The sequence below is a fragment of the Furipterus horrens genome, unplaced genomic scaffold (genome assembly GCF_987537825.1).
Source record: "Furipterus horrens unplaced genomic scaffold, mFurHor1.1.pri manual_scaffold_4, whole genome shotgun sequence".
In the NCBI taxonomy this organism is placed as follows: Eukaryota; Metazoa; Chordata; class Mammalia; order Chiroptera; family Furipteridae; genus Furipterus; species Furipterus horrens.
Genome location: NW_028327174.1, coordinates 204,425,596 through 204,436,698, shown reverse-complemented (window position 1 = coordinate 204,436,698; position 11,103 = coordinate 204,425,596). Strand labels below are relative to the sequence as shown.

Sequence of the window (11,103 nt, the reverse complement as noted above, 5' to 3'; positions counted from 1 at the left end):
GAGAACACAGCTTTTACGGGGCCTCCCATAGCCAGGGCAGGCTGCTCGCTGGGGAACCGCTGTGCTGCTGCCCCGGGGCCAAAGGTGCAGGAGACGGTCGGGACTTAGACGGCGGGGCGCAGCCTTGAGGACGGGGTACCCGGGCGAGAAGCCCGCAGCCGCCGCCACGGGAGGAGGAGCCGTGCGGCTCGTGGTCGGGATTCGGCGCCGCGGCCTGTTGGGGTCGCGGAGCGAGCAGAGGAACGACGGGAGAACGGGCACTGAGTTTATGGGGTTTGTTGGGCCCCCTGCAAACGGGGGCGCTGAGACCAGAGTAGTGGCAGCTCCGAGGGGGGGCCTCTAGGCGGGCCGGGCGCGGCGGGATCGCTGCGGGCGGCTGTGGCGTCGGGGAGTTGGCCCCGAGAACAGGGAAGTTGCTCAAGTCTTGTCAGCGGAGAACGGTGTCTTTGCTGAGGAAGCAGGGTGACCGCAGGGCGTGGGCAGTTCCTGAGCGCGCGCGCTTATCGGGGGCTGGCTGAGATTAGGCCGGAACCCCTGGAGCCCGCCCCGGCTGACCCCAAAGCCGCCAGCGACTCGGCCTTGCAGACCCGGACGCCGTCAGGACTCTTGGAACGGGGACACATGGAGAGGACGTCACCGTGATCCGGTGTAGCATGGCACACGCTTTCCTGGGCTGTTGTCCAGAAGCTGAAGCCAATGCACCCAGATCCTGAAGGGGAGGGCTGACAGATCCGGGGTGGGGAACTGGGGCTTGGTTTCGGTTTAGAGCTTTTTGAGGAGCAAGGGAAGTGCTGGGTCGCTTGGGAGGACAGGGCCCCGAGCTGAAGTGCTCACAGCGTCCCCCCAAGGTTGGAATAGTGTAAATAAAGACCCGTGTTTCTCAACACTAACTGCTGGGTCTTACACTGAGGCGCCACCTGAGCGAGCCCCGGGTTGCTCGCTGACACTCCTGCTGCCCTCCTGTCCCTGTTCCCTCCTAGGGCCCATCTCTCAGGCCACACAGCTCTGTGGGTAGCTCTGAGGACGCCTCTGCATCCCGCCCTGCACAGCCGGTTACCGGGGAAACGGTGGCACCTGGAGGGTGGGAGTGCAGAGGGCAGTCCCCAGGCTGTCAGCGCCAGTGCAGGAGCCCCTCCTGGTGAGTTGGTTCAAGGGACAAGTTCTGGGCCTGCCCCCCAGGTGCCTGACCCACTGGGTTGTCACAGGACCCCCAGACACTCGTAGGGAGCTAAGCAGAACAAACAGGAGGGGATTCCTGATCAGCCCAGAGCTGCTGCGGCTCAGCGTGTGGACTCCAGCCCTTGACCGACAGCTGTGAACACCCGGTTCTGTCCCTGTAACCGACCGCAGGCCCAGCTGCCTACCCTACGAAAGCCAGTAGGCAAAGGGACGTGGTTTATTTTCGGGTGCAGCCACCTGGAAGATGGAACTCGCATCTCAAAGCCCATCTCCGCCTCTCAGTGCAGGCAGTGGTTTTATAAAGAGGGAGGGAAACAGAACAGAGACCAAGGGAGGGGGCTGCAGAGTTCCCTACATGCAGACCAGCACCGACTGGTGTGTCACCTGGGCTTCATGTCCTGGCTCCATGGATGAAGGTCAGCAAACCTGGAGCTGGGATGCTTGAAGGTTGGAGTCTGTATGTTTTTAAGGCAGTTCCTAGGATTCTTACAAGTGCTATTCATCTACAAGCTACAGATTAGTCAGCATTTACGGAAACAATGTCAAAAGAATGGTGCAAGGGATCAATCGCAGCACACGGTTTACTGGCGATCGCCCACCTTCCATGAAAAATCAAGTCTGGCGACATCTCAAACAATTGTTTCAGCAGCAGTTGGCTGGGCTTAGACGTGGGGGCAGGGCTGTAAGGGTAACAAAGGCCTGTGTTGCTGGGACCATCCTGCCTGTTGGCTGCAGATAGACATGGGACCTGCACCTGCTGTGAGAAGTGACTGGCGTGGTGACCTGTGATCACACAAGCCACAAACAGGAAACAGTGAGGGGTACATGGGACCTCAGTGCTGATCGATATTTTATTGGAAAATAAGTTTTTAAAAAGTGAGCTGTTTAATAGTTTGCCCAGCAAACTATGTAGAAAAGAGATGCATGGAGTTCTGGTTCTGGCAGGGAGCAGCAGCTCTGGGCAGGACCCTGGACGGGGACCGCCACCCGGGTGGACTGCCTCTGCCCCCAGGCCCCCAGCTTGCCTGTGGAGTAGCTGAGAAGAGGATCCTTAGGCACACGGCTTGATTTTGAGGTTTACAAGAGACCAGGACACCTGGGCAGAGCCCAGACCTTGGAGTCACGCCCAGGTTGGAGTGCATGGATAGAGCCCGGCCCACCCCAAGCCCCTGGAGGAATCAGCGACACCTGAGCCCACCAGCCTGATGACATCCTTGCCCTGGGGAAACCAGTGGGTTCCCCGCAGGTGTGGGCAGAGGGGAGGGGCAGGCGCCCTGGTTTTGCCGAGGCTGCACCATAGGCTGCTCTTCAGTGGAGAGGTAGATGCCCCCATGTCGTGTCCAGAGGGGCAGGAGGCGCTGGGGCCCAGAGCAGCAGAGCCCGACAAGGGGCCGGGGCCAGCAGGCTTCCCGCAGCCTCGGCCAGGCTGCAGGGGTGCAGGGAGGGGGCCATGGCCCCAAGCACGGAGGCTGTGCCCCTGCCCCGCCACAGAGCGGGGGAGGAGCCCGAGCACCAAGATCAGAAGCCCCTGAAGCTCAGCAGCCTAACCGGCCACGCACGGGACTGAGGGGCTGAGGCCTCGGAGAGTGGAGTTCAGTCGGAGATGTGATGCAGGCCCCGCTTCTCTTGTGGGTGCAGCCAGACTTTTATGGTGACAAGGTGGGCGCCTTCTGCTGTCGGCCTTGGCTGGCAGGCTGGGCTGTCACCCCCAGCCTCGTCCCAGCTACTGGTTCAGCTGCCAGGGAGAGAGGGAACAGTCCCCCTCCTCTCACTTGGTCTGTGTATCTGCAGAAAAGCTGGGTGCGGCTGGTGCTCCCCAGAGGTCCTGTCCAGTTCAGGGTCCCTCCGCCTCCTACGGGGACCCCGAGCCAAGACTGGGGCTGGAGTTCTCACTGGCTCACAAGAGGCCGGTGGACACAGGCCTCTATGGGAATCGGTGACAGGACGGGCCCCACTGTTGGGAAGTAAACCAGGCCTCTTCCTTCTGTGTTCCACAGTCCAGAAAGGCACAGCTGCCTGCTTTCCTACCCGGGGCCCCAGGTCTGGGCACGTCCACACCCCTGCGGACGCTGGGGACGGGCAGGGCTGGGAGCCCTTCAGGAACCCAATGCCCTGACCCCGTTCTTGTCCAGAATGAGTGGGGACTGGAACTCCTGGCTTTGCAGGTACACCTCCAGGCCCTGGAAACAAGCCAAGTGTCCACCTCTCGTCCCCAGGCAGGGGTCCCAGTTCTGCCTGGAGCCGGGAGAGGCTTCCGGGAACAAGGGTCAGATGCCACCTCAAGACTGCGGGGCAGCATGAGCCCTCCCAGCAAGGTCAGGCCAGAGCTGACTCAGAGGGGCGGCCAGAATCCCTCCCTCAGCAAGGCGTGTCCTCCCCCCCGCCCCAACATCCTGGAAGTTCCTTTGCAACTTAGGACCCGCTCACCCCATGGGTGAGGCGGAGCTGTGGTTCCCCACCCAAGAACCACTGCTCCCCCGACTGCCCCCTGTGCTCACACAGCCTGAGCCCAGAGCCCCAGAGCAGCCTCGGAGGGCCAGGCGCTCTCACCTCTCCGGAGTAAGACACCAACGGCGAGATCTCACAAACCGCTGGCGGCTCTCCACTGCTGGGGGGGCAGGGGGAGCCCCTGTCAGCACCTGCTCGGGGCACCCCCAGCACCACCCATCACCCGTCATGGGAGGTGGCCCCATCCCACCCTGGCCCAGCAGGCTCCCCAGTCCTCTGCTCGGTACTCTCTTCTTGTGGACCCCCAGCACCCTGAGCAAAGCACCCCTGCCTCAGCGACAGGCCCCGATTTGGGCTAGAACCCTGCCCCCACCACAGGCACCCCTCACAGAGCCCGGACCACCCAGTCGTAGGTGCTGCCTGTGAACAATCGCAGAGACGGGAACCTGACATCTCCCTCCCTGGTCCGGGAAGGTGACCTCCCTTGTGGTTTTCTGAATGCCCTGCCTGGTGTCAACGTTGGAGAATGAGCATGGGCCGTGGCTTCACAGATATGGCTGCAGCCCCGCACCTGCCCCAGGGCCCCGAGCAAACCTTGAGGGGCTGGGCCCCCGGCTCAGCAGCAGCGCCAGCAGCACCCCGGCGCCCACACTCACCTGGGCCGCTCAGGGAGCCGGGCCCCGTGCGCGCCCACGAAGCGGGCCCCCGCCCGCAGGGCCCAGCGGTAGTGCTGGGCGAGCAGGGCCCGCCGGGCAGTGGTGGGGTTGTCCCTCTCGGCGGAGTCTGCGTTCTTCAGGGGGGCGAACTCCTCGTCCCGCAGCACCTCAAAGGCCACAAAGTTCCTGGCGAGGAAAGAGCCGGTGACCCGATGTGCCGGGCAGGTGAGCAGCAGGTCTAGGAGGGGCCCGTAGGCGCCGCCTCAAGTCCTTCCTCCCGCGGCCACCAGTCAAACCCGACCCCGGAGTGAGGGCCAGACACCCTGGGAGCCGCCCAGCACCACGACCTGGAAGCGGCAGACGGGGATCAGCAGGGGCCAGGGGCCCCCCCACAGACCACAGGCCCTGATGTCCCCTACAGCCCTGCCATCGGGGTGGGGGGCTGCTTCCTCTGACCTTCTCCCTGAGACCTGCCCCCCCAGCTCCCCACTGCCACGGTGCTCCCCAACCTCAGTGCCCACATCACATCCCCGCCCGGCTGGGCCTCAGAGCCCACCACCGGGACAGGAGGGAGGACGCAGAAAGTAAGTGACTTCTGGCACTAACTCAGCGAACGGGAACACGTCAAACACAAACTTCTCCATCTTGATCCCGTTGGGTTTTAGCGGCTTTATCAGGTTCCCCTCCTCGTCCACGTACGGGACCTTCTTCACAGCCACGTGTGGCTTCAGCAAGGGCTCATACTCCCTGGGGGGCAGGAGGGCGAGGGGAGGAAGGATGCAGCTCAGACAGGATGCACGCGGGAGCCCCGCCGGGTGGGCAGGTGGCAGATGGGCCTCAAAGGGCCCCGGCCTGTGGGAGCGGAGCCGAGTCTCTGGGAGGGCACAGGCGTCCTCCCGCACCCGCCGGCTGAGAGCCGGCACCGCCATCCCTGCCACGGGCAGGCCAACCAGCCTCCGCCTTCTTTAAACGCCAAGAGCCTTCCTCCACCCAACCCAGGTCGGCCTCCAGTCACTGCACACCTGGTGACCACCTGGAGGAAGCTGCGAGCGAAGAAGTGGTTGCAGATGTTGCCCGCGTTGTAGAGCAGGGCCCCGTCGGGTGCGCGGAGTCTCGCGGTCTCGGGGCTGATCTCACTGTACTCCACCACCTGGGGGACACCGTCCACCTGGCACACCACGCCCACCGGCTCCTCAGGGTACGCCTTCTCCACCACCTGCGGCGGCGACAGATGAGCTGGGCCGGCTGGGTCTGGGGGGTGGGGTGGACACTGCTGGGCGGGAGGCGGGGCAATGCGGTAGGAGGCGGGGCCAAGCCGGGGGTGGGCAGGGCAATGAGGCAGGAGGCGGGGCCAAGCCGGGGGGTGGGCAGGGCAATGCGGCAGGAGGCGGGGCCAGGAGGGTCGTGGGCGGGTCACCGCGGCCCGCAGCCAGGGGTGGGGGGCGCGGCTCGCCTTGGCACCGCAGTCCGCGCCTTGCAGCACGCAGAAGCCAATGAAGACCGGGTCTGCCAGCCGCACCAGGATGTTGTCCACACAGTACACGTGCACAAACTCTACCCCTCGGCGCTCCATGTCCTCTAAAATCTGGTGGTCCGCCAGCGCGCAGTACAGGCCCCCGTTGCCGTCTGCAGAGAAAGGGGTGCGCCCTGTGAGAGGGTTCCAGCCTGGCCGCGCAGGCTAGTCCAGGCCTGCTGGAGGCAGGAGGCCCCTGGGGGTTGGACCTTGTGCCTGAGGGAGCGCTCCCACTACCCAAGCAGGCCTGTGGTTATGCCACGTGACAGACGGAGCTCAAGGCCCCGACAGGGGAGGCTGTTCTGCTGGAACCACCCAGCCTCCGGGCAGCCCATTCCGGCCTGAGACAGGCCTCGTGCCCCCAGCTAGCTCCGCGCTCTAGGCCAGGGGTGGGGTGCGTACCTGGGGCCATGGCAACCTTGTCTTTCCGCTCCAGGATGGCCCTGCCATCGAAGGTCACGGCCGGCAGCATGCGCTGTTCAAACATGACCACGTTGCCGGGGTCCAGGTGAAAGAAGTTATGCTCCTTGAAGAATTCGGCCGTGGGCCCCAGGGTGAACTCACTCGTCATGATGTACCTGCCAAGGGAGGTGCGGCTGAGCCCGCCTTCAGGAGCTCCCGCAGGGGCTGCAGGGGCTGCGTCGGGATCCAGTCTAGGTGGGGCGTGGGGCCTGTCTGGGCGGATGCTGGGTTCTGTCCAGGGCGGTGCAGGGCTTGGGGTTCAATCTTGGTGTGGGGCAGAACTGGGGCTACATGGGTTGGTCACTCTGGGGCCAAGGTCGCGCAGAGAGGGCACACCAAGGCACCGTGCAGCGGGCCCCATGGCGCTCGCCAGCCAGCTGCTCCACCCGCCGAATCCGCTCTGCCTGCAGCTGATACAGGGTCTTCTGGCTGGGCAGCCCCACCTGGTACAGGCCCTTGGGGTAGGTCACACCCAGGCGAGTGCCCTGCCCGCCAGCCAGCAGCAGCACCGCCACCTTGTTCAGGGCGATCTGGCGGAAACCTGGGGGAATGGGGCGCCATGAGGAGATGCCCGGGACCCGCCACGCTACCACCCCTTCACTTCAGAGCGAAGCAAGCTGTGTCTGGGACTGAAACTTCGGACAGCCACCAGACAGCAATTTCCAGATAACACTGTGATCTCATCTGGGCCACGACCCCACCCAACCTAACCTTGCCCTGACCCTTCAGGTTGGTTTCTCCATATAATTATTTTTATTTTCATTTTTTGAGAGGTGTTGATGACGTCCTCCCGGGTTCATTCCCAACCCGGGTCCTTCAGAGGGAACACGGGGAAAAGGAGCGCGTGCGAGTGTGCCAGGGGTCCCCTGGTGCCAATTCCCCTTGGGCAGGGCCCTGGCCAGCCAGGTGTGGGCAGCATAAAGCCCTCTCCCGTGCGCAGCCAGCTCCGCAGCGTTCGGGGCGCTCCCGCCGCAGTGGCGGCCTTGTGCGTGACAGAGGAGGAGACCGCACGCAGCCCTACGACAAGCTGAACTCTGAACTTCTCCAAGCACCTCTCCCCTCGCGCTGCCCGGACCCCACCCGGCGCGGGCCTCCCGCCCCCTTACCTTCCTCCTCCCAGAGTCGCCGCGTCTCCGGGTCGCTGCGGCTCACGCTGCCCACGCGCTCGGGGGGCAGGGGGCTCAGGCGCGCGGCCAGGTCGGGCGGCGGGCCCGGGGGGCGCGCACAGGCCGCGGCCGCGCGCTGGCAGTGCTCGCGCAGTGCCTCGGGCTCCAGCGACTCCAGCTCGGCCAGCAGCGCGGAGCGCGGCCCCGGCGCCAGCTCCGCGCAGAAGCGCAAGAGGTGTTCCTGGCCCGCGCGCTGCAGCCGGGCGCGCACGTCCTGCTCCGCAGCCATGTCGCCGCCGTCGGCACTCGTGACCCTCGCTCTCTGACCGGTGTCACGGGACCTGGGGGGCGGTGCTGGCCCCAGCGCCCCTCCCTGGCCCTGCCCCGAGCTCCGGCCTAGCTGCAGCCTCGGCTCCGCCCCACCCTCACCGCGGGATCTCTGGGGTCTGGTCCCTTGCAGCGGGCGGAGGAGCCAGACTCAGGGACGCCCGAGGAGTGGGAGCCGCGGCCAGGGCACTTCGAGTTGGGGAGACCTTTCCCGCAGGCTCTGCAACACCGCCCCCCTTGCCGGGACGCAGAAGGACTAACTTCAGAACCACCTCCTCTGCTCACTGCCTTGGAGGGGGGCAGTCACTGAGCGCGAAGGCTAGAACCTGTCTCTGCACACAGCCACGTTTGCGCTTACCAGGACGCCTGGCAGCAGGGACATCAGCCCTGGAAGAGGCCACACTCACCGCTGGGCTGGATCCAGGTCAGCAGCAGGGCTAGGTGTCTGGATGTCACCAAAGCCCAAGAGGGCCACCCTGCACCCTTCATGGCCCCACCCCCCATTGCCCTGGGAGCAGCAGCGCTCAGGAACTGCCCCCTGCCCTGCCCATTATGTTAACCATCAGGCTGTAAAACATCTTGTTGTTTATGACCTTCCTCGTGACAGAGCTTTCTTTTAGAAACTAGTCATATTAAGTCTAAAAGTAATACATGCATGTGGTTAAAACGCATTTAAATGGTGGTTTTGGACTCAGAATGAAAAGGAACCTCTTCGCCAGGCCTGCCCCTCCAGCCTCTGAGAAGGCCATGTGCCTCCTTGTAAGCGGCTCTGCACATCGAGCCGCTCCCACCCATGCACCCTTCCTGGGGGAGGAGGTGGGCCTCCACAGACCCCTTGGACGCCCACTGTAAGTTCTGTGGACCTAAAAGGAGCTCTCCTCCTAGGTTGCTCTCAGGCCCGCCTCCAGGCCTTCGCGCTTGCTGTTACTCCCACCTGGACAACCATTCTTCCCGGCTTTGCCAGGCCTCTGCTCCCGTCACCTCCTTGCAGAGACCCTCCCAGGTCACGTCAGCTCAGAGGACACCTCCCATCCTTCTGTGCTGCCTCCTGCTGTTCAGCACTCTGCTGCCTGACCCTGCCACCCTGCTCAGAAGGTCACTGCAGAGAGGCGGATACTGTTGGTTCACTGCCTTGCCTGTCCCTGTAGATTAATGCCCAGGGCACAGGAGGCAGGCAGTTCGTGTCTGTTGACTGACCGAGTGTGGGTCCTGAGCCCAGCACAGTGACTGGGCCACACCAAGGGCTCGGGGAGCGCTTGCCGAGGGAGTGAATGAAGGAAGGAACGGTCTGCTCCAATACTTTGTGGCAGTTGAAGGGTAGTTTGGGGCAGGTGCTGGAGGTAGGGGATGTGTGTGGGAGGTGGGGAAATCAGCAGTGCGGCCTCCACACCCCAGAACAGGGACCATGGGGACTCTTATCGCCCCTGCACGTATGCCCTTGAAGGCAGGTGTCAGAACGTGACATCTGGGTCAGGGAAACCCCTGAATCCTGCCTCAAGGTGAGTGTGGGCCTGAAATCAGTAGGGTTTGGACGATCAGGACTGTGTAGCTGGAGGCACCTGCAGAACCCAGAGAAAAGGAACTGACCCATCTGGGCCGATGGGGGTGCAGGCAGGTGGCTGTACCAGCGAGGAAGATGTGGGCAACGACCTCCCGGGCCACCTGCCGGACCACCTGCCAAGTGTGGGCTTGTGGCCAAGGAGATGGTTTCTTTGTCAGAGCACCTCCTCCAAAGGGTTCCAGGGAGCAGGGCCCAGAGGCCACCATGGGTCCCTGGTTGTCATTGCAGAAGTAGAGACTAGAGACCCTTGGAACAGACTCAGGGACCGGGAGGCAGCTGCCTGTTTTCACTCAGGGGACAAAGCAGCCCTGTCCCCCTGCCTGCCTCCAGGAAGCTCCAGGCTGGCACAGGGAGAATATGATTATAACTGGGATGCGTGCCTCAAGAAGTACAGTGTCCGCAGGGAACCCACCTGGCCCAGGTCAACAGCAAAGTTCACAGCCATGGAGTTGGGGAAGTGTCGGGCCAGGCTGGAAAGTGGGCTGATGGAGGAAATGAGCAGAGTTCAGGGCAGGAAGGCCGCAGAGGCCACACCTTAGTCCCATGCCCTGAGCTGGCAGCAATTCCAGCTTCTTCTATAACTTCCAGAGCCTGTCCAGGGGCCACACAGAAGCTCACAGGCCAAAGGTCAGCGGGGGCTGCCTTGCACACAGTGCCGGCTTGCAGAGTTGGGTCAGACACCTCAGTGCAATTTTGAAGGAGGCCCAGCAATCAGCTAGGAGCAGAAGAGCCACTGCAGACAAAGGCTGCCAGGGACCCTCGGGGTGCTGAGAGCACAGTAGGAAGGGAGGGGAGGGGAGCTGCAGGGCACAGAGCTCACGTGCTGTCCTGAGACTGTGGCAGGTCCTGCCACTAAAAGGAAAGCCAGGGGCAGACCAGGCTCCAGAGGGCTTCCTAGGTCCCCCCAAGTTCCTTACCCCAAAGGATCCCTGAGTTTGATGGGTAACCCCAACAGAGAAGTGGACCCAGGACACTCCCTGGCCAGGGAAACTGCCCCTGCAGCCTAACACGCAGGCACCAGTGTCTTGGGGCCCAAGGACACAGAGGCCCAGGCAGGCAGGCCACCCAAGATAGGATTGAGGGAGGCCAGTCAGAGGGCCAAGGTGAACCCTGTGCCCAGGGGCAGGGCCCTGTCTGGTGACTCTTGGCTGCTTTATCCCTAAAGATAAACAGTCTGCCTGCTCCCGGCGTGGGGATGTCTGGGAAGACCATCGGGGAGGCCTGGGGACCGGGGCAGGGCCTGGAGGACAGGCAGCAGTGAGGGCAGGGGGTTCCAGGCAGACAGCCTCTTGGGCAGCTCCCTGGCTTCAGGAGGTCCCACCACTCAGTCCTGAGATGGGCTCCCAGAGCTGGGCAGCAAGGCTAAGCCCCGGCGCCCACCCAGACGGACCGGGTGGCGGCTAGATCTGGCTGGAAAGCAAGAAAGGGTCCAGGGGACACAGGACTGCCTGGCTGGCCTGAGGAGGCCGTGAGAGCTAGGAGAGCAGCTGGAGCGGGTGTCCAGCCAGAGGAAGAGGCCAGAGCAGAGGACCTGCGGAGCCGGGGAGAGCTGGTCACCAGATGGGGATCTGGGGACACGGGAAAAAGTGGCTTTGTCCTGCAACCGGCAGGAAAGGCCAGGCTGTCCCCAGGGACTGGGGGAGGGGCTAGCAGCAATTGGGACAGAGAGGCCTCTGTGAGGGGAAGCGCCCAGCTGGCTGGAGCCCGCAATCCCCTTGGGACCCGCCTGTCGCCAGAGAAAGAGGCCCGAGAGTCGCTGGTGTCCGTGACCGAGACCCTTAGCGAAAAGCGCCCTGGGGAGCTAGAGGAGGAAGGCGGGCCCCTAGCGGGGGTGCACTCCCCAGCCTCATC

General features: G+C 63.7%; 1 protein-coding gene across 1 annotated transcript; it reads right to left on the bottom strand.

Moving 5' to 3' along the window:
• Positions 1-1,743: 1,743 nt before the first annotated feature.
• Positions 1,744-7,868, bottom strand: UAP1L1 (UDP-N-acetylglucosamine pyrophosphorylase 1 like 1). The gene is made up of 9 exons (XM_090275029.1): positions 7,365-7,868; positions 6,595-6,799; positions 6,199-6,374; positions 5,737-5,909; positions 5,306-5,499; positions 4,890-5,030; positions 4,284-4,469; positions 3,730-3,808; positions 1,744-3,359 (listed from the first exon to the last, which is right to left on the bottom strand). Exons 1-9 carry the CDS (start codon positions 7,651-7,653, stop codon positions 3,276-3,278), a joined length of 1,527 nt encoding a protein of 508 aa, XP_090131155.1. The 5' UTR covers positions 7,654-7,868; the 3' UTR covers positions 1,744-3,275.
• Between the last annotated feature and the right edge of the window lie 3,235 nt (positions 7,869-11,103).